The 23,211-nt window shown below is 43.7% G+C and overlaps 1 protein-coding gene across 1 annotated transcript in view; it reads right to left on the minus strand.

Moving 5' to 3' along the window:
* Positions 1-3,412: 3,412 nt before the first annotated feature.
* NOL9 (nucleolar protein 9) overlaps positions 3,413-23,211 on the minus strand; it is a 69,742-nt gene continuing 49,943 nt past the window's right edge. The window contains exons 5-12 of the mRNA XM_040429753.1: positions 12,439-12,535; positions 11,028-11,125; positions 9,983-10,144; positions 9,602-9,896; positions 9,319-9,430; positions 8,689-8,866; positions 3,681-3,814; positions 3,413-3,563 (exon numbers count right to left, since the gene is read on the minus strand). Coding sequence (XP_040285687.1) covers positions 3,453-3,563; positions 3,681-3,814; positions 8,689-8,866; positions 9,319-9,430; positions 9,602-9,896; positions 9,983-10,144; positions 11,028-11,125; positions 12,439-12,535 — 1,187 coding nt within the window. The 3' untranslated portion in view covers positions 3,413-3,452. The remainder of the gene's footprint in view (positions 3,564-3,680; positions 3,815-8,688; positions 8,867-9,318; positions 9,431-9,601; positions 9,897-9,982; positions 10,145-11,027; positions 11,126-12,438; positions 12,536-23,211) is intronic.

Here is a 23,211-nt window from a genome sequence, read left to right on the forward strand (position 1 = left end):
GTCAAACTTCCTACGCGTTTCAAGTACAGGCGGTACTCTTCGTCAGATAATTTATATTAGGAAACTGCTTTTACGATTTTCCTTCTTGTACATGTGCATATACAATAGCTTACAAGCTGATGTACAATTTTGACTGAATTGATTGCCTCAATGCTAATGCTTTCTCTAACCTCCAAGCCATGGTAAGCCTCACCAAGGTGTACATATAGAATTACACATAAATGGCCTCTCAATATTGTCAGGAGTGGGGGGGGGGGGGGGGGGGGGGGTTCATGCTGGGTTCAGAAAGCCTTAAATGTTTTACTGACCATTCCCATAACATCATATAGAAGGCCAAAGAATGGGCCTGACACCTGCCTTTTAGAACCACCCCAAGAACCAGAGGATGCAGACAATACCCATGAAGACAAGACCTGCCATGATCCACTGATGTCCAGAAGAAGCCACACATTGCAGTCTCACAGATATGAAGTTGGGAGTCTTACAAGGAGCAGAAGTGGTAAAGTAAAGATCAAGTCATCACTACTTTTCTTAACAAATCTTTATTGGAAATCTCCAGATGTTGGGCTTGGCCCTTGAACTTTAAAAAAATATTTATATGATGTACAAGTAGACTTACAACTGTTGTGCGAACAGATAAGCACTGTTAATCCTACTAAGTGTTCTATGAGACGTGCCTTAAATTACCAACATACAACAGAATAAAAAACACAACTTTAATAGAAGCTATTTACATGAGAAAAGCTGCTGCCGTTATCAAGCTGGACGCTAATATTTTAAAGGGGTTGTTCAGTCGGTAATTATTGATGATCTATCGTCGGGATACGTCATCAATATAAGATCGGCGGGGTCTGACTCACGGCAACCCCACCGATCAGCTGTTTGAAGTGGTAGCGGCACTCAGGCAATGCTGCTTCAAAATTGCACTTGTAGAGGCGGCGCAGTGTATTTACAACTGCATGCCCCATTCATCAATATTTCCCCACTGCATAACCTCTTCAAGATGGCAGAGGACCTGCCCACTCTCCTGTTTTGGTAAATAAGGAGCATTTCTTTAAGGCCTCTTTCACACGACCATATGGCTTTTTCAGTGTTTTGCGGTCCGTTTTTCACTGATCCGCTGTTCAGTTTTTTTTTTTTCCCCGTTTCTGTTCTTCCGTATGGCATATACAGTATATACAGTAACTACATCGAAAAAAATTGGGCTGGGCATACAATTTACAATGGATAGTTCCGCAAAAACGGAACGGATCCGTAAGACATACAGAGTACACTCCGTATGTGTTCCTTTTTTTATTGCGGACCAATTGACTTGAATGGAGCCACGGAACGTGATTTGCGGGCAATAATAGGACATTTTCTGTCTTTCAACAGAACGGAAAAACGGAATTCATACGGAGTACCTTCCGTTTTTTTTTGCGGACCCATTGAAATGAATTGTTCCGTATACAGAATGTAAAAAACGGAAAAAAAAAAAAATGGTTGTGTGATGAAAGAGGCCTAACTCTGCATTGTGCTGATCCCTCTGTTATTTCTCCTGGAAATATAATTCCACTTATTAAATTTTTTTTCCTACCCCACCTTACCGGGGCCATATCTTTTTTTAATTTTTCCATTCACATAGCCATATAAGGCCTTATTTTTTTTGTGGAACGAGTTGTACTTTTATATTACATAAGATGTGGCAGAAAGCTGAAAAACTAATTCCAAATGAGGTGGAGTTGGAAAAAAAAACAAAACAATACCACCATAATTTTATAGGTTTCGTTTTCATGGCATTCCCTATGCGGTAAAACTGGCCTGTCACGATCATTCTCTGGGCTAGTGTGATTACAGCGCGATACCACATTTATATAGTTTTTATTTATTTTTTTGTGTGGTGATCCATAGTTTTTATTGATACCATTGTGGAGTGTGCACGACTGATAATTAAAAAAAATATATATATAATTGGGGGGGGAGAATCGAAGCAACGAAAAAATAGCGAATCAGCGATTTTGATATTTTTTTTTTCCATTACGCCATTCCACACAGGGGATAAACAATTTTATATTTTAATAGTATGGGAATTTTGGGTGAAAAGGGTGATTAAAATTTTTAGATTTTCTCATATTTTTAAAAACTATTTTCACTATTTCCCTCTAGGGGACTAACATAAGACACTAACACTGCAGCTTATGGGAGATTCACTGTGTTACTACGGAACTTCAATTTTGCAGACCTCAGAGCCTTCCTAAGTCTCCAGCTGCCATAGCAACTGAAAGAGTAACTAAACCTTTATATAAACTTTTAATATGTTCTCCATAATGCCCTAATAAAACTCTCTCTAATATACTTTATTAATGAAAGTTCTATTTTTACTACACTTTTTTCTACCTAAAGCGCACCATTCACTGTGCGCTTAAAACTCAGTTCTCTGTACACCGCTGACTGCTCAGCGGTGTACAGGGTACATTTTATCAATGGGGCAGCAGCATCGCCGCGAGTACAGGCAGGAGCATATTGCTGCTCCTGACCCCCGGAGGATTACTAACTCTTGGCATAGCACATGGGTACCCTGTACCCATGTACTATACCAGGATTACCTGAGCGGGCTCCTGCTTCTGCCTGCTCCGCTAAGCTAAGAGCCTCCATGTAGTCCTCTTAAGCTTAGAGGAGCAGGCAGAAGCAGGAGCCCGCTCCGCTGTATCTTAGATAGTACATGGGTACAGGGTACCTATGTGCTATGCCAGTAGTTAGCAATCATCCAGGGAGCATGGGCAGGAGCAGCAATATGCACTCCTGCATGTACTCCAGCGCTGCTGCGGCCCCATTGATAAAATGTACTCCTTACACCGGTGAGCAGTCAGCGGTGTACAGAGAACTGAGTTTTAAGCGCACAGTGAATACATTTTAGGTAGGAAAAAGTGTAGTAAAAATTGAACGTTCATTAATAAAGTATATTAGAGAGAGTTTTATTAGGGCATTAGGGAGAACATATTAAAAGTTTTATATAAAAGGTTTAGTTACTCTTGAACGGCTCCCTCGATCTTATAGTGCCTGGGAGCGCAGCGCAGCGCAATTGACCACGGCATCTGTGGGATTAGTTGTTGATCATGGACAATGCCTCTTGGTGACTGCAGAGTAAAACAGCAGGCAACTGGCGTCCGTTCAGTTTCTAAGCGGGTGCCATCTTTAAAGTCCTGACTTCTGCCGTACAGGTCAGCACTGACTGGAGCGTTCATACCTGATACTTGCAGATGCTGTGCAGTATCGATTAAAACTGTATGTCATTTTGTTCACATATTTAGAGAAAGGATAACAGAGAAATAGCACAACATAGAATTCCGAGAATAAGATGTTCCAGTATTGTTATTTCGCTAAAAATACAAGTAGTTACTAAAACATATGCATGAGGAGAGCTTGACGTGACCAAATAAGTAACAAAGTATGAAGGATTATTATTATTTTTTTTATAGATGTTCCCGTCTTTTCAGATGTTTATTCAGCTTTATTTTCCCAGATCCGTATATAGTGAAGTCATATTCTGTGGTTACATAGGGGAGGTCTCCCTGTACTCCGGGCTAGAATAAAATTAACATAGTAATTAAAAAATTTTAAAAAGCGCGAATGTACAGAATATCTCCAATCACACATCAGTCAATTTCCTATTGAGGAGAGGTCACATTTACCATTCCTACCTGATGCTTGAAGATGCTGTGTGGTACAGATATGTTGCCTATGAGCAAACAATTGACCCCTCGAAGAGTATCAGGTGGCAAAGGGGTAAGAATGTGGTAGACCTTTTTGACCAAATTAACTCCCCGGATAATACCTGGTCAAAAAATCATAATACACATAATGTCAAAGCGTACAGAAGGTGAAATATGGAGACACACATTACAGAACATATACATTGTTTTAAGTGTGGATTTGACTTACCTGCCCCCTGGCAGAACAGGTAAAGGGATTGCATAGTAAAATATACAGCATCTCACAAAAGTCAGTACATCCCTCACATTTTTGTAAATATTTTATTCTATCTTTTCATGGGACAACACTGAAGAGCTGACACTTTGATACAATATATAGCGGTCAGTGTGTAGCTTGTATAACAGTAACAATTTGCTGTGCCCTCAAAATAACTCACCACACAGCCATTAATGTCTAAACCGCCGGCAACAAAAGCGAGTGCGACCCTAAGTGAAAATGGCCAAACTGTGCCCAAAGTGTCAATATTTTGTGTGGCCACCATTATTTTCCAGGACTGCCTTCTTTAGCACGGCAGTGGTCGTGTTGGAGGTGTGTTTGGGGTCATCATGTTGGAATACTGCCCTGCAGCCCAGTTTCCAAAAGTAGGAGATCAGGCTCTGCTTCAGTATGTCACAGTACATGTTGGCATTCATGGTTCCTTCAGTGGTAGCTCCCCACAGCCGGCAGCACTCATGCAGCCCCAAACCAAGACACTCCTGTCACCATGCTTGACTGTTGGCAAGCCACACTTGACTTTGTCCTCACATGGTTGCTGCCACACACGCTTGACACCATCTGAACCAAATAAGTTTATCTTGGTCTCATCAGACCACAAGACATGTAATCCATGTCATTAGTCTGCTTGTCTTCAGCAAACTCTTTGCAGGCTTTCTTGTGCATCATCTTTAGAAGAGGCTTCCCTCTGAGATGACAGCCATGCAGACCAATTTCATGCAGTGTGCGGCGTATGGTCTGAGCACTGACAGGCTGACCCCCCACCCGTCTAACCTCCGCAGCAATCATACAACCTCTGGATATGACGCTGAGCATGTGCACTCAACTTCTTTGGTCGACCATAGTGAGGCCTGTTCTGAGTGGAACCTGTCCTGTTAAACTACTGTTTGGTCTTGACCACCGTGCTGGAGCTCAGTTTCTGGGTGTTGGTAATCTTCTTAACCACCTCCGGACCGCCTAACGCAGAATTGCGTTCCGGAGGTGGCAGCGCTGCGCAGAGTCACGCATATACGCGTCATCTCGCGAGACGCGAGATTTCGCTCAAAGCCGGCCCGCGCATGCGCAACGCGGGCCGGCAAAATTAAAAGAAGTATTTCGTCACCAGCCTGCCAGCAACGATCATTGGCTGGCAGGCTGGCGATTTTCAAAAAATCCAATCCAAAGTCATATAACAGATCATATTAGTAAATATGATCTGTTATATGGCTTGTCTGCTCCTGTGCTGGTCCTTTTCGTCGGTTGGATCCAGCACAGGAGCAGACTGAACTGTGAGTAGCACCAACACTACACCTTAGCCCCAGATCACCCACCTGCACCCCAATTAACCCTTTGATCGCCCCTGTCAATCACTAGTGAAAGGAAAAAAAGTGATCAGTGTAAACTGTCACTTTTTATTTTTCACTGGTATTGGCTGTTAGGTTTTAGGGATAGTTTAGGCCCCTTGGTTAGGTAGTTAGCGTCAGTTAGCGCCCACCCCACCGCAGTCACTTTTATTCGCTGTTTAGCGTATCGCTAATCAGCATTTGTACTTTTATAGTATCTGTAAGTGATCAAAACTGATCACGGTCAGATCTATAATAGTATTAGTGTCACCTTAGCTCGCCCTCCACCCAAACCGCAGTGTTTGCCCGATCAGGCCTGATCGGTCGCCCACACGTGCGTTCACCCACGCCCGCCCCACCGCAGTGACAAAAAAATATATATTTTTTGATCACTGCACATTCATTTTACACGCACTGCGGCGATAAAAAAAATCAGTTTTGATATTTTTTATCAACCGCAGCAGCCTCCGGTAAGACAGGTTTGCTTTTTTTCTTGGGTAGTCTCAGGGAATACCCCTAAATTTAGTAGTCCAAAATGTCAAACAGGGGGTATTCTTCTGAAGAGGCCTACAGGATTCTGACCCAGTCGGATGAGGAGTGGGAACCCTCATCTGACGAATCTAGCGGGTCAGAATATGAACCTGTAGAAAGCAGTGGCTCTCTGACCCAAAGTTCGGACGAGGAGGTTGAGGTCCCTGATAGAACCAGGCGTACCCAGCCCCATGTCGCTAGACCACAGGTTACGCAGGATCCGCTTCAAGAGCAGCAGAGTGGGGCTGTCGCTGCCGGATCACGTGGTGAGGCATACACCAGCAGCGCAGCCCTTCCTGGACCTAGTACCAGCACTGCCGTACAACCTGGTGAAGTAGCGAGCACCAGAAGGGCAGTTGAAGCTGGTACGGTGGCACGTGCACTAGTTACCCCGTCGCAGCCACCGCACAGACAGGCCCGTAGAGCCCCTAGAGTCCCTGAGGTGCTGGCAAATCCTGATTGGCAGTCACCAACTTCAGCCGCACCAGTAGTTCCCCCTTTCACCGCCCAGTCTGGAGTAAATATCTTGGTCAAATGCCAACTTTGTATAAAAAAATGGGAAAAGTTGTCTTTTGCCAAGATATTTCTCTCACCCAGCATGGGTATATGTAAAATGACACCCCAAAACACATTCCCCACCTTCTCCTGAGTACGGAGATACCAGATGTGTGACACTTTTTTGCAGCCTAGGTGGGCAAAGGGGCCCATATTCCAAAGAGCACCTTTCGGATTTCACAGGTCATTTTTTACAGAATTTGATTTCAAACTCCTTACCACACATTTGGGCCCCTAGAATGCCAGGGCAGTATAACTACCCCACAAGTGACCCCATTTTGGAAAGAAGAGACCCCAAGGTATTCGCTGATGGGCATAGTGAGTTCATAGAACTTTTTATTTTTTGTCACAAGTTAGTGGAATATGAGACTTTGTAAGAAAAAAAAATAATAAAAATCATCATTTTCCGCTAACTTGTGACAAAAAATAAAAAGTTCTATGAACTCACTATGCCCATCAGCGAATACCTTAGGGTGTGTACTTTCCGAAATGGGGTCATTTGTGGGGTGTTTGTACTGTCTGGGCATTGTAGAACCTCAGGAAACATGACAGGTGCTCAGAAAGTCAGAGCTGCTTCAAAAAGCGGAAATTCACATTTTTGTACCATAGTTTGTAAACGCTATAACTTTTACCCAAACCATTTTTTTTTTTACCCAAACATTTTTTTTTTTATCAAAGACATGTAGAACAATAAATTTAGAGCAAAATTTATATATGGATGTAGTTTTTTTTGCAAAATTTGACAACTGAAAGTGAAAAATGTCATTTTTTTGCAAAAAAATCGTTAAATTTCGATTAATAACAAAAAAAGTAAAAATGTCAGCAGCAAAGAAATACCACCAAATGAAAGCTCTATTAGTGAGAAGAAAAGGAGGTAAAATTCATTTGGGTGGTAAGTTGCATGACCGAGCAATAAATGGTGAAAGTAGTGTAGGTCAGAAGTGTAAAAAGTGGCCTGGTCTTTCAGGGTGTTTAAGCTAGGGGGCTGAGGTGGTTAAAGCCTAGGCCATCTTTATGTAGAACAACTATATTTTTTTCAGATCCTCAGAGTTCTTTGCCATGAGGTGCCATGCTGAACTTGTGACCAGTATGGGAGTGATAACACCAAATTTAACACACCTGCTCCTCATTCACACCTGAGACCTTGTAACCAGGGGCGTAGCTATAGGGGGTGCAGAGGTAGCAGTCGCTACCGGGCCCAGGAGCCTGAGGGGGCCCAAAGACCCTTGTGGTGCATAAGAAGACACCATTATTATAGAAAGTCCATGCTGGTCAAGTTACATCTCTGGCTCAAGGGAAGGGGGCAGGGGTGACGTTTCAATTTTAGCCTCGGGCAGCACGAAGGCTATGCGCTTCCTGGCCTTGACCACAAAGCACTGAGGGAAGGGGGGCCCCAAGCTGAACTCTTGCACCAGGGCCCATGAGCCATTAGCTACGCCCCTGCTTGTAACGCTAACGAGTCACATGACACCGGGGAAGGAAAATGGCTAATTGGGCACAATTTGGCCATTTTCACTCAGGGTCGTACTCACTTTTGTTGCCAGCGGTTTAGACATTAATGGCTGTGTGGTGAGTTACTTTGAGGGCACACCTACTACTACAAATCTACACTGTTATACAAGCTGCACACTGACTACTTTACATTGTATCAAGTGTCAGATCTTCAGGGTTAAAAATCTATAATAAAATATTTACAAAAATGTGAGGGGTGTACTCTCTTTTGTAAGATACTGTATATTTTTGCAGATGACACTAAACTGTGTAAGTAATTAACACGGAAGAGGACAGTATACTACTACAGAGGGATCTGGATAGATTGGACAGATGAGGTTTAACACTGACAAATGGAATGTTATGCACATGGGAACTGGGTAACACTGACATGGAAAAGCAACAACCAGTGTCAACCTATGCAAATAATATCATGGAGTGCATCAAACGGGGCAGAGATGTATGTGATGAGAACATGCATGAGTACGTCAATGCCTGAACATACAAGTGCTGTGGCATCAGCAGCCCTGGTGCGTGCATAAAGGACTTTACAGTCATCTTCAGCAGAAGGCAAGTGGCGGAGTATCAGGTAAAATTACTGGTAATCCAGCAGGGGACTATTTTATTTTATGTTGAATAATCAGGCATTCTGGACCAAAATGAAAGGCACAGCTGCCTGGCCTGGGAAGGACTATACAGCATACAAGAGATTTCTAGGCTAAAGTCATAATAATTAGTCTGTGACTAGAGTTGGGATGGCACTAAACCAATGAAGATCAAGAAAGAGTACAAAAAAAAAATACAAAACACGAATACATCTTACCGAATCCCACGCAGTCGCAGATTGGAGTCTGCGTTAATAGAACAGGACCGCTGTCCTGACTGCTGACGTCATCCAGAATGTGGCAGAGGCCAACCCAGCTGGCATTAGCGGAATACATGATGTGAGATGGAGACACATCTGCATGGATCACTCGAAGAGCGACCGCATTAAAAGGCACCTAAACCAAATAAGCCAGATTGAAGTGAGTGAGGCTGAGCACGATACCAAGCATAGCCACTATACAAAGAATGGCGCTGTGCTTGGTAAGCTGCGAGAAGGCCGCAACGCTCACAGGAGCGCCGGTGCCTTCTCAAACAGCTGATCAGCAGAGGTCCCGGGTGTCTGACCCCCACCGATCAGGTTCTGATGATCTATCCTGAGGATAGGTCATCAGTATCAAAATCTCAGAAAAACCCTTTAAAAAGGTATACCTAGTATATCTACTGTCCTTTTGGTATCAATTAAGTAAATAAGGACATACAGCTACAATCAAAGCTCATGCACTGTGACATGTTCACAAAACGCAATGTGACCAATGTCCAACAAGTGAGTGACCGTCTGATAATTGCCCATCTGTCAGGCCCCCTGGATTATGGACTCTTAGAATTTTACGGTTTTCCAAAAACTCACCTCATAAGGTAAGAGCCCATTCAATGGGATTATCTGGTCTGGATCAAACTGCTGCAATTTACTGATGTACCCCAACATCGCGAGGTCACGCAGGATCCAGTTATGGCAAGGTCTAATTAACACAAGAAAATCATAAGAACACAATTAATACAGGGATGCAGTACAGAACACAAATTGATCAAAATGATGTCACTTCCGAATTAGGTCCCAACATAGGAGTAAGTTGCAATTAATCAAAAACAATTAAATTGTGGCCCCTAATGTTGTCAGGGCCACTGCTTACATGTTGTCAGTATCTCCTGCTCCATCAAAGTTGCTCTCGATCTGAATGAGATGATAAACCCCGGATGCTCGGGAATGAAGCTGGTCACTGTAGTCCTGCTCCTCTTCCTCTATGAAATCCATGCTTCGGTTTTTGCACTGAGCCTGTGACTGAGCTTTTGTCATAAAACCTGCAGAGTTCCTGACATATTCAGGCGTCAGTGGCTCCATCAAATTTTTGTCTTTGATGGTCATTTGGACTATATGACTTGGACAAAGGAGACGTATTAAGTCGATCAACAGCAACAATCCGAATCCTAAAAAAGAAACAGTAAATGGTAGTATGTAATATAGTGGAACACTGCACAGCAAGCACAAAATGAGGACCATGGATGAAACGGACCTTTAACCCATCCCATGGTATTGATGATGAGCGGCTGGTCTTTCTTATAACTCGTTATGACGTATTTTAGCGACTCGACAAACCGCTCCATGTCCTGTTCACAGGAGGTCTCTCCGAAGTAAACCATTTTGTGAGGGTCCCGCTGCTGAGAATAGGGAGGTCCTAATGCCAAACACAGGAAAGAAAATAAAACGATGTAAAATTCTCGACAACCCTACTGATCAGCTGTTTGAAGGTGCTGTGGCATTGCGGGTGATTGTTTACCTTGGAACTTGGCGTCCTTCCCCTGAATAGGTGGAAGCTGCAATACCCTGGTACTATGTAGACGGCGTGCAAGCAGATAGCCCCATGTAAACAATGAAGCGGCAGACGCACTCACATAAGCGACATGGCCACTTCACACAGATGATTGGTGAGGATACCAAGAGTCAGACCCCCACTAATTTGATACCGATGACCCATTCAGAGGATTGGCTGACAATATCCTGACCCCGGAAAACCCTTTTAAAGGGGTTTTATGGCAGCACGAGTGTGGCGGAGCCCGGTACTGCTGCTCAACTTCATTCACTCTAATGAGCCGAGCTGCAGCACCAGAAACAGCAGTAGCTTCGCCCAAAATCATTTAGCACAAAATCTTCTAAACGAGAGTAATTACAATCAATAATGCAGCCAAAAGGAATGAACCAAGACTTACTTTATGTCTGACTCAATGACACATGTAAGATGCAACAGACGACAATAAAACGGATGACAGTTTAGAGTCATATCCTGCAGATAAGTCATAGATTAGCCCTGTTCTTATCGTTATATCATCTGACCTTCGTGTCCAATATCAGGGCCTGACCTCACAAATGCTCATTTGGCTGAATGGGTAGAAACTCAAACAGAAACTCCAAACTCTAGTGGAAAGCTGTCATAGCAGCAAAAGGAGCCAACTCCTTATTAATGTGCACAGTTTTGGAATGGGATGTCCAACACAGAGATACAGGGGTCTGCTCACTTTAGGCCATACAGTGGGTGTACGTATTATACATAGGACACTTACCAAGAACAGGCTTAGTAATGCTTAACAATGAGACACAACCAGGAGGTGTAAATTCAGTCTGCCCCAGGTCACAGTCCAAGTATTCAACGCAGGGGATGCTACAAGAAATGAAATTCAACAAGATTAATGAGGGAAGGCAAATATTACAAGGACTAGGTGGGGTCTGGAATAATGTTTTTACCATTTGCAGTCCCACTTTAAAGCGGGAGTAAGTTGGATTTTTCGGAAGAGCATAAAGAACAGCAGGAGTTAAAGGGCAATGGCATTTACCTAGTGCTGCTGGCACTAGGTTCTAGAAATTGATGGGAATTCAGACCCCCAATGAGTCTGACATTTAAGTCATATCCAGTCTTGAAGGGAGTATGTCACCAATTGTATGCCCTTATCTGAGGGCAGCATAACCTGATGACAGAGACCCTCAGCAAGGAACTGGGTCACTTACTTGAATTACCCCAGTCGTTTTGCTGAAATCTGGATTGAGCAGTTCCATCACAAGGACTTGTAAGGTAAACCAGCTCACCTGCCACATGTATTGCAGTCCTTGGGTGCACAGGAAACCATGGCGAGACCTCTTGAGACAATTCGCAGACTGCGAATGACACATATGGAGGTTGTACCACTGTATGAATTTTTATCACCGCAATAAAAGAACCGACAGCTCACAAATTTCAGGAGTGCTGGGTCTTTTTTCCTTGTCTCAAGAGGTCTCAGTTCCATCACAAACCTGGACTGGAGACAGCTCAATACTGTGCACAAGCTCAGTGTCCTCATGTTCACGAGTTTCCGGCTTTCCTCAGAAACCCCCTCCCTAGCTCAACAAAACGTCTGTGTAAATTCAAGTAACCGACCCAGGATTTTGCTCTGAGTATTTGTCACCGGCTTGTCCTCTGAAGGAACATCATAAAATGGGTGACAGATCCAATGTAAACCAGGAAACTTTTGTTGTAAAATCATCCAGATGGTATGTCCACAGGGGATGAGTCTGCTGCAGATTTGACATAGAAAAATCGGGGTAAAAACTGCCATTTATGCGGCATCATCGCTGCCAGGATCGCAGTGGGTCCTCGACCGCTTTCAACCTTTACCAAGGATGAAAGCCACGGGTAAACATGCAGCTTAAACTGACAGACTGGAAATCGGCAGCGCTCGTCAGTTCATGACGCAAGTTTTCTCCGCAGGGTGTGGATGCGATTTCTGAAACCCCACTTTGCTTGTATTTTACAAGGCACACAAATCAGTGGTCTCTATGCAGCGTGTAGATCTACCTGATGGGTACAGCCACATGGGGCATACATGCTGCAAATCCACAGCACTTTTCAGTACCAGCAAAGTGGATGAGACTTCAGCTGAATTATCTACAAGTCTTTACCATCATCACAAATGTAATAAAATATACCCCAAAGCTACTCACTGCTGTAGAAGCTGGTTGATGAGATATCTGTTGAATGTTGACTTTCCAACATTTTTGGGGCCACAAACAAGAATAATGGGGCAGCCGTTGTCTTCCTCTACGAACAAAATAAATAAATAAAAAATCTGAATACAATCAATTACCGAGGGGGGGTCAGCCTCAAACCTTCCCGGAGACACTTATTCTTCATTTGTCTAGTGCAAGGATCAGCAACCTTCAGCAAACTCCAGCTGTTGTGAAACTACAACTCCCAGCATGCTCCTTTCTCTTCTGTGGGAGTTCAGAGAACAGCCAAGCAAGTGTGCATGCTGGGAGATGGAGTTTCACAACACCTGGAGTGCAGGAGGTTGCTGATCTCTGGTCTAGTGAGTGACACGCAGCTCCAGACCAAAGAAACCTGTGGCTCTCCTGCTGCTGTGAAACAACTCCTATCTAGGCCTGCTGGATGTTGTACAGTCGTGTCAAAAAAGTTTTGAGAACTTTTCTGCTTCAGTGTTTTTGGATGTTTCTATACATTTAGAAGCCTTTCAAGAATTTTATTGACAGATACATGAAGTTTATGCAAATATTTCCAGTGTTGACCTTTCTTTTCCAAGACTTTTGCAATTCGCCCCAACATGCTGGATGTCAGTTCCTGGGCCAAATCCTGGATGATGACAATCATTTCTTGCTAAATCAGTGCATGGAGTTTATCACAATATCTGTTTTTGTTTGTCCACCCACTTTGAGGACTGACCAGAAATTCTCAATAGGATTGAGATCTGGGGCGTTTCCTGACCATGCACCCAAAATTTCTGAGTTTTGTTCACCGAGCCAGCTAGTCATCACTTTTGTCTTGTGACTCTAAACTGCTGGAAAAAAAGCATTGTTCATCACTATAATGGCTATGGATCATTGGGAGAAGCATCCATTACACTTAGAGGCTCTGTTCTCCCTGAAACTGCTTTGCCCTCTGCACCCGTTGCTCCAAGAAGCTCATTTGCATACATGAAATAATTTTTGACAGCAATGCAGGCACATATGAACATGGGACCAACTTAGATGTCTTCAGCTGCCAAGTGCACATGTAACAGATCAGCCAGTTTCATAAGTACAAATCTGCTGACAGATGCCTTTTAAACTACCATCCTTTCAAAAACATAAGCCTGTGGCAGCTGAGGTGTGTATTACGAGGTTCTGCAGCAGCTGAGGTGTGTATTATGAGGTTCTGCAGCAGCTGAGGTGTGTATTATGAGGTTCTGCAGCAGCTGAGGTGTGTATTATGAGGTTCTGCAGCAGCTGAGGTGTGTATTATGAGGTTCTGCAGCAGCTAAGGTGTGTATTATGAGGTTCTGCAGCAGCTAAGGTGTGTATTATGAGGTTCTGCAGCAGCTGAGGTGTGTATTATGAGGTTCTGCAGCAGCTGAGGTGTGTATATTGTGTATATTATAGCTTGCTGCTTTTTCCAAGTGCTGATTTTTATAAGTGCATTGGAGATATTCAGGAGATACTCAGGAGGTAATCTGGAGGTGGATACAATCTAAACAAGTAAGATTTGTTTGTTTATAATCTTTCCCCTCTTAATGGCAGACCTGGTTCTGTGCAGGAATTGCTGTGCTTTTATTTCAGGTTCCACTCTTCAGAGGTTTGGATGCTGTCTGATCTGTAGACAGCTCTCCATAATGCAGCAGGAAATCTCATTTTTGAAATATGAGATTTGTAAATTAACCGGTAAACAAACTCAGGCTGAGAACGTTGCAATGCCACTGCCACAGAGGCCCCCTAGAAATGGAAGATGGGTTGCTGCAGGTTCTGGCAGACTGAGAGTCTGTGACTCTCCATAATTCATTTGCAGCACTTTCAGAGTGCAAGAGCAACATGGAGGATGGCTTAAGCACAGTGGGCGAGAAACAATCATCTCCCATGCCTAAAGTAAGCAAGACTGCAGCCAAAGACAAAAAGGAGAAGGTGAGGACTGATAGTAAGCAGCTGTTGGTGGGCGATTCCATCATAAGAGGTGTGAAGTTTGAGGAAAATGGTTTTGTGAGATGTCTCCCTGGTGCTACCGCTAGCAGGGATAGACGACGGATCCTTAATATTGTTAGGCAAGCAAAGCAGGAAAGGGAGGTGGATGTTATTGTCCATCTGGGGACAAATGATCTGGCTTGCAATGAGGTTTCAAAGGTGAAGGAAGCTTTTCACACACTTGGAAATTATATACGGGAGGTTGCATCAACTGTTTCATTCTCTGCAGTTTTGCCTGTGCATAACCTTCAGCATGACAGGAAGATGCGCATTAAGGAATTCAATGTGTGGCTTCGTGAATGGTGTCTGAACCAAGGGGTTGGCTTTGTGTCTCATGTCAGCTCTAGTTGGAATGGAAAAGAACTGTACAAGAAAGATGGTTTGCATCTTTCTCTCAAGGGAATGAATGTCCTCGGTGAACAGTTCAAAGTATTTGCTAAGGAGCATTTAAACTAGGAAAGGGGGGCAAAAGAGTGATAATCCAGCAGTCCGACTGACCCCCGGAACAATGCCAGAAGATGCCAGTAGCACAAAGGTTAAGAAATGACAAGCTCAGAGTCTTGTCTACAAATGCTCGCAGTTTAGGGAATAAGATCAATGAACTTGAGGCTATAATGGCATCTGACAATATAGATTTAGTGGCTGTTACTGAGACGTGGTTCAATGGGAGTAATGACTGGGATATAACAATACCAGGGTTCTCTCTATACAGGAAAGACAGAGAAGGCAAGAAGGAGGGGTGGCCCTGTATGTGAAAGATAGCATGAAATCTAATTTGATACAAGTTAGCGAGACCAATTTAGAGTCAGTTTGGGTTACCTTGCAGCTTGATAATCATAAGGTAACTCGTGTAGGTGTGATATATAGACCACCTAGCCAAGTCAAAGAATTAGATGATCTACTAGTTGAGGAAATAGCTAAAATGACATTGAAGGGGGAAGTTATTATTATGGGAGACTTTAATCTTCCTAATGTAAACTGGAAAACCAAAATAGCTAGTTCTGCCAGGAGTACAGATATTCTAAATTCCCTACTGGGATCATCTCTACAGCAAGTAGTTGAGGAGCCAACCCGGAAGCAGGCCATTTTACATTTAGTATTCACAAATGGGAATTTGGCATCTGATATTACTGTAGGGGAAAGCTTGGTATCTAGTGATCACCAGTCAGTGTGGTTTACTATAAGTACAGTGACTGAGTCACACCACACAAAATTTTTAGATTTTAGAAAAACTGACTTTTCTAAAATTAGATTAGTGATATGAGTCCCTATCAGATTGGAACAGTTGCAATGGAGTCCAGGAGAAATGGGACTACTTAACCACCTCAGGACCGCCGTACGCAGGATTGCGTCTTTGCGGCGGTCCTGTTGTTCTGGGTGGACGCGCCGGTGCATCCTCTCGCGAGACGCGAGATTTCGTGCATTGCCGGCCCGCGCATGCGCATCGCGGGCCGGCAAAAGTTAAAGAAGTATTTCGTCACCAGCCTGCCAGCAACGATCATTGGCTGGCAGGCTGGCGATTTTCAAAAAATCGAATCAGAAGCCAGATAACAGATCATATTAGTAAATATGATCTGTTATATGGCTTGTCTGCTCCTGTGCTGGTCCTTTTCGTCGGTTGGATCCAGCAGAGGAGCAGACTTCACCGTGAGTAGCACCAACACCACACTTTAGCCCCAGATCACCCCCCTGCACCCCAATTAACCCTTTGATCACCCCTTTGATCGCCCCTGTCAATCACCAGTGAAAGGAAAAAAAGTGATCAGTGTAAACTGTCACTTTTTTTTTTTCACTAGTATTGGCTGTTAGGTTTTAGGGATAGTTTAGGCCCCTTGGTTAGGTAGTTAGCGTCAGTTAGCGCCCAGCCCACCGCACCGCAGTCACTTTTATTCGCTGATTAGCGTATCGCTAATCAGCATTTGTACTTTTATAGTATCTGTAAGTGATCAAAACTGATCACGGTCAGATCTATAATAGTATTAGTGTCACTTTAGTTCGCCCTCCACCCAAAACGCAGTGTTTGCCCGATCAGGCCTGATCGGTCGCCCACACGTGCGTTCACCCACGCCCGCCCCACCGCAGTGACAAAAAAAATTTTGTTTTTTGATCACTGCACATTCACTTTACAAGCACTGCGGCGATAAAAAAAATCAGTTTTGATATTTTTTATCAACCGCAGCAGCCTCCGGTACTTCGCTAGCCTCCCCTTTGTAAGACAGGTTTGCTTTTTTTCTTGGGTAGTCTCAGGGAATACCCCTAAATTTAGTAGTCCAAATGTCAAACAGGGGGTATTCTTCTGAAGAGGCCTACAGGATTCTGACCCAGTCGGATGAGGAGTGGGAACCCTCATCTGATGAATCTAGCGGGTCAGAATATGAACCTGTGGAAAGCAGTGGCTCTCTGACCCAAAGTTCGGACGAGGAGGTGGAGGTCCCTGGCAGCACCAGGCGTACCCGGCCCCGTGTCGCTAGACCACAGGTTACGCAGGATCCGTTTCAAGAGCAGCAGAGTGGGGCTGTCGCTGCCGGATCACGTGGTGAGGCATACACCAGCAGCGCAGCCCTTCCTGGACCTAGTACCAGCACTGCCGTACAACATGGTGACGTGGCGAGCACCAGAAGGGCAGTTGAAGCTGGTACGGTGGCACGTGCACTAGTTACCCCGTCGCAGCCACCGCGCAGACAGGCCCGTAGAGCCCCTAGAATCCCTGAGGTGCTGGCAAACCCTGATTGGCAGTCACCAACTTCAGCCGCACCTGTAGTTCCCCCTTTCACCGCCCAGTCTGGAGTTCGGGTTGAGACGGCTCAAATCGGTTCGGCCCTGGGATTTTTTGAGCTGTTCTTGACTGCGGAGCTCTTGGACTTAGTCGTGGCAGAAACAAATCGGTATGCCACACAATTTATATCCGCCAACCCGGGAAGCTCTTATGCCCAGTCTTTCCGGTGGAAACCAGTCCAAGTTTCCGAAATTAAAATTTTTTTGGGCCTTCTCCTCAACATGGGTCTAACTAAAAAGCATGAATTGCGGTCATATTGGTCCACGAACCCAATTCATCACATGCCCATGTTCTCTGCTGCTATGTCCAGGACACGATTTGAGACCATCCTACGTTTTCTGCATTTTAGCGACAACACCACCTCCCGTCCCAGAGGCCACCCAGCTTTTGACCGGCTCCACAAAATTCGGCCCCTCATAGACCATTTCAACCAGAAATTTGCAGATTTGTATACCCCTGAGCAAAACATCTGCGTAGACGAGTCCCTAATACATTTTACCGGGCGCCTTGGCTTCAAACAATACATCCCAAGCAAGCGTGCCCGGTATGGGGTCAAATTGTATAAGCTCTGTGAAAGGGCCACAGGCTATACCCACAAATTTCGGATCTATGAGGGAAAAGATCAGACCCTGGAGCCGGTCGGTTGCCCTGACTACCTGGGGAGCAGTGGGAAGACAGTCTGGGACTTGGTGTCACCCTTATTCGGCAAGGGGTACCATCTTTATGTGGACAATTTCTACACAAGTGTGGCCCTCTTTAGGCATTTGTTTCTAGAACGGATTTGCGCCTGTGGCACCGCGCGAACTAGTCGCGTGGGCTTCCCCCAACGGCTTGTAACCACCCGTCTTGCAAGGGGGGAGAGGGCTGCCTTGTGTAACGAAGAACTGCTCGCGGTGAAATGGAGAGACAAGCGTGACGTTTACATGCTCTCCTCCATTCACGCAGACACGACAATCCAAATTGAAAGGGCAACCCGTGTCATTGAAAAGCCCCTCTCAGTCCACGACTATAATGCGCTCATGGGAGGGGTGGACTTCAATGACCAGATGTTGGCTCCCTATTTAGTTTCCCGCAGAACCAGACGCTGGTATAAGAAGGTGTCTGTATATTTAATTCAATTGGCGCTGTACAATAGTTTTGTTCTCTACAGTAAGGCTGGGAGAACACGATCTTTCCTCAAATTCCAGGAAGAGATCATCGAGAACCTCCTTTACCCAGGAGGTTCCGTGGCCCCATCCACCAGTGTAGTTAGCCGTCTACACGAGCGACATTTCCCCAGTGTCGTTGCTGGTACCTCAACCCAACCGCCACCCCGAAAAAAATGTCGTGTCTGTAGCAGGAGTGGAATAAGGCGTGACACCCGCTATTTCTGTCCTGACTGTCCTGACCACCCTGCCCTATGCTTTGGTGAGTGTTTCCGGAAGTACCACACACAGGTACACCTAGCATAGGGATTGCATCTCACAGGACAGGCACACAGGGCTATTAGGGCCCTTTTACTCACAGCTGCTGCAAACCTCTCCTTTCACCTGGGATAAAGTGCATAATGTACTTCGCCACATCTTTGGGCAATTTGCGCTTTGCACAATGTCCCATGGGGAAGGAGAGGTTTGTTCTATAAAGGTAAAAAAAACTAAACAAAAAAAAAATTACCGGTAAGTAAAAAAGTTAAACGTTCAGTTAAAAAAGTTAAAAAAAAGTTTCTATGTTCTGTTCAACAGTTAATAAATTTATTGCGTTGCGGCCTGGTTTTTTCTTTTTTGTTTTGTTTTTTTTACCTTTCAGGTGGACCAACCGATCGACTAGCTGCAGCACTGATGTGCATTCTGACAGAAGCATTGCGCTGCTGTCAGATTACACGCAAGTCGGTGTATGCGGCGCTGCAAGACGAGATTTCTCCTCTGCAGTAAAAGATATGTTTGCCGAGGCATATGAGCTGAGGAGGTGGCGGTGTTCATATACTTTGGCAAACACTTTGTATATATAAAAAAAAAAATCCCGGCAATGATTTATTCATCCACATCGATTGATGTGAATGGAGAAATCTGGTTTGCCAGGGCATACGAGCTGAAGTGGGTATGGATGTTGGGCGGAGCTCCTATGTCCTGGCAGACGCCTTTCCCCTCCTTTTTTTTTTTTTGGCAGAGATTTTTTCATCCACATTGATCGATGCGAATGAAGAAATCTGTGCCGTTCATTTTTTTCTTTCAGCCCAGAGGCTGAACGGAAAAAAAAAATCTCATTACCCGTATGCTCAATATAAGGAGAATAGCAGAAACTCCTAATGCTGGGCATACATGTAATGATTGTGGAGACCCTCAAATGCCAGGGCAGTACAAACACCCCACAAATAACACCATTTTGGAAAGAAGACACCCCAAGGTATTCGCTGAGGGGCATATTGAGTCCATGAAAGATTGAAATTTTTGTCCCAAGTTAGCGGAAAGGGAGACTTTGTGAGAACAAAATCAAAAAAATCAATTTCCGCTAACTTGTGCCAAAATTATTTTTTTCCTATGAACTCGCCATGCCCCTCATTGAATACCTTGGGGTGTCTTCTTTCCAAAATGGGGTCACATGTGGGGTATTTATACTGCCCTGGCATTTTAGGGGCCCCAAAGCGTGAGAAGAAGTCTGGTATCCAAATGTCTAAAAATGCCCTCCTAAAAGGAATTTGGGCCCCTTTGCCCACCTAGGCTGCAAAAAAGTGTCACACATGTGGTATCTCCGTATTCAGCAGAAGTTGGGGAATATGTTTTGGGGTGTCATTTTACATATACCCATGCTGGGTGAGATAAATATCTTGGTCAAATGCCAACTTTGTATAAAAAAAATGGGAAAAGTTGTCTTTTGCCAAGATATTTATCTCACCCAGCATGGGTATATGTAAAATGACACCCCAAAACACATTCCCCACCTTCTCCTGAGTACGGAGATACCAGATGTGTGACACTTTTTTGCAGCCTAGGTGGGCAAAGGGGCCCACATTCCAAAGAGCACCTTTCAGATTTCACAGGTCATTTACCTACTTACCAGACATTAGGGCCCCTAAAATGCCAGGGCAGTATAACTACCCCACAAGTGACCCCATTTTGGAAAGAAGACACCCCAAGGTATTCCGTGAGGGGCATGGCGAGTTCCTAGAATTTTTTATTTTTTGTCACAAGTTAGTGGAAAATGATGATTTTTTTTTTTTTTTCATACAAAGTCTCATATTCCACTAACTTGTGACAAAAAATAAAAAATTCTAGGAACTCGCCATGCCCCTCACGGAATACCTTGGGGTCTCTTCTTTCCAAAATGGGGTCACTTGTGGGGTAGTTATACTGCCCTGGCATTCTAGGGGCCCGAATGTGTGGTAAGGAGTTTGAAATCAAATTCAGTAAAAAATGACGAGTGAAATCCGAAAGGTGCTCTTTGGTATATGGGCCCCTTTGCCCACCTAGGCTGCAAAAAAGTGTCACACATCTGGTATCTCCGTACTCAGGAGAAGGTGGGGAATGTGTTTTGGGGTGTCATTTTATATATACCCATGCTGGGTGAGAGAAATATCTTGGCAAAAGACAACTTTTCCCATTTTTTTATACAAAGTTGTCATTTGACCAAGATATTTATCTCACCCAGCATGGGTATATGTAAAAAGACACCCCAAAACACATTCCTCAACTTCTCCTAAGTACGGGGATACCAGATGTGTGACACTTTTTTGCAGCCTAGGTGGGCAAAGGGGCCCATATTCAAAAGAGCACCTTTCGGATTTCACAGGTCATTTTTTACTGAATTTGATTTCAAACTCCTTACCACACATTTGGGCCCCTAGAATGCCAGGGCAGTATAACTACCCCACAAGTGACCCCATTTTGGAAAGAAGAGACCCCAAGGTATTCGCTGATGGGCATAGTGAGTTCATAGAACTTTTTATTTTTTGTCACAAGTTAGTGGAATATGAGACTTTGTAAGAAAAAAAAAAAAAAAAAAAAATCATCATTTTCCGCTAACTTGTGACAAAAAATAAAAAGTTCTATGAACTCACTATGCCCATCAGCGAATACCTTAGGGTGTGTACTTTCAGAAATGGGGTCATTTGTGGGGTGTTTGTACTGTCTGGGCATTGTAGAACCTCAGGAAACATGACAGGTGCTCAGAAAGTCAGAGCTGCTTCAAAAAGCGGAAATTCACATTTTTTGTACCATAGTTTGTAAACGCTATAACTTTTACCCAAACCATTTTTTTTCTACCCAAACATTTTTTTTTTATCAAAGACATGTAGAACTATAAATTTAGAGCAAAATTTCTATATGGATGTCGTTTTTTTTTGCAAAATTTTACAACTGAAAGTGAAAAATGTCATTTTTTTGCAAAAAAATCGTTAAATTTCGATTAATAACAAAAAAAGTAAAAATGTCAGCAGCAATGAAATACCACCAAATGAAAGCTCTATTAGTGAGAAGAAAAGGAGGTAAAATTCATTTGGGTGGTAAGTTGCATGACCGAGCAATAAACGGTGAAAGTAGTGTAGGTCAGAAGTGTAAAAAGTGGCCTGGTCTTTCAGGGTGTTTAAGCACTGGGGGCTGAGGTGGTTAAAAGTGGCACTATTGAAGGCAACAGAAAACTGCATTAGGCTTGTCAGAAAGCAAAAAAAGGAAGAGACCACTGTGGTACTCAGCAGAAGTGGCCAAAATCATTAAAAACAAAAAAATTGCATTTAGTAATTATAAATAAAAAAAAACAAACGAGGGTGACAGGCAAATTTATATGATTAGGCAGAGAGAGAAAGAGCTTCTAAAGCAAAGGCAGAAGAGAAATTAGCTCAGTCAGTGAAAAAAGGCAATAAGGCATTCTTCTGATACATAAATGAAAAAAGGAAACTAAAACAAGGAATTACCAAATTAAAAACAAAAGAACAAAAGGTATATGGAAGAAGATAAAGAACTAGCTGACCGCTTCAATAAATACTTCTGTTCAGTTTTAACAAAGGAAAATGAAGGAGAAGGACCTCAGTTAGGAAAGAAGACTAATGAATAGGTTGATGCATGTGTCTTTACAGAGGAAGAGGTTCTAAGTCAGCTGTCTAAAATGAATACAAATAAGTCACAGGGGCCTGATGGTATACACCCAAAGCTATTAAAAGAGCTCAGCGGCGAACTAGCAAAACCATTAACAGATTTATTTAACCAATCACTGGCAACAGGAGTCGTCCCAGAAGATTGGAATTGGCAAATGTTGTGCCCAGTCACAAGAAAGGTAGTAGGGAGGAATCGGGCAACTATAGGCCAGTAAGCCTGACATCAATAGTGGGGAAATTAATGGAAACCATACTTAAGGAGAGGATTGTTGAACATCTAAAATCCCATGGATTGAAAGATGAAAAACAGCATGGGTTTACTTCAGGGAGATCATGTCAAACTAATCTTATTGATTTTTTGGATTGGGTGACTAAAAAAACGTAATTAGACTTACCGGTAATTCTGTTTCCTTGAGTCCACCATGACGGCTCTACTATGAGATTGACCCTTGACCTCTGTAGGGGCAGGAACACACAGAGTTTAAAAGGCCACCACCCACTCTCACCCTCAGTGCTTTCCAAATTACCAAGTGGGTGCAGCCTTAACCTAGGCAATATATATACAGTATATATATATATTTTTTTTCTTTTATTATTTTTTTCTCTTTGAGTATTAATTCGTACTCATCCCCTCCTTAAATCTCAGGGGGAAGGGAATCTGGGCCGTCATGGTGGACTCAAGGAAACAGAATTACCGGTAAGTCCATTTCGTCCACCATGATGGCTCTACTATGAGAACTACCAGATTATTAAATAGGGTGGGTAATTGCTTGCAGAACCTTCTGACCGAAGGTTAAGTCCGCAGAAGCCGACACATTAATTCGGTAATGTTTGATAAAGGTATTGATACTCGACCAGGTGGCCGCTCTACAAATCTTGTCTAAGGAGACACCTCCTCTTTCTGCCCACGAAGAAGCCATAGCTCTTG

The sequence above is a fragment of the Bufo bufo genome, chromosome 1 (assembly GCF_905171765.1).
Source record: "Bufo bufo chromosome 1, aBufBuf1.1, whole genome shotgun sequence".
NCBI classification, from domain to species: Eukaryota; Metazoa; Chordata; class Amphibia; order Anura; family Bufonidae; genus Bufo; species Bufo bufo.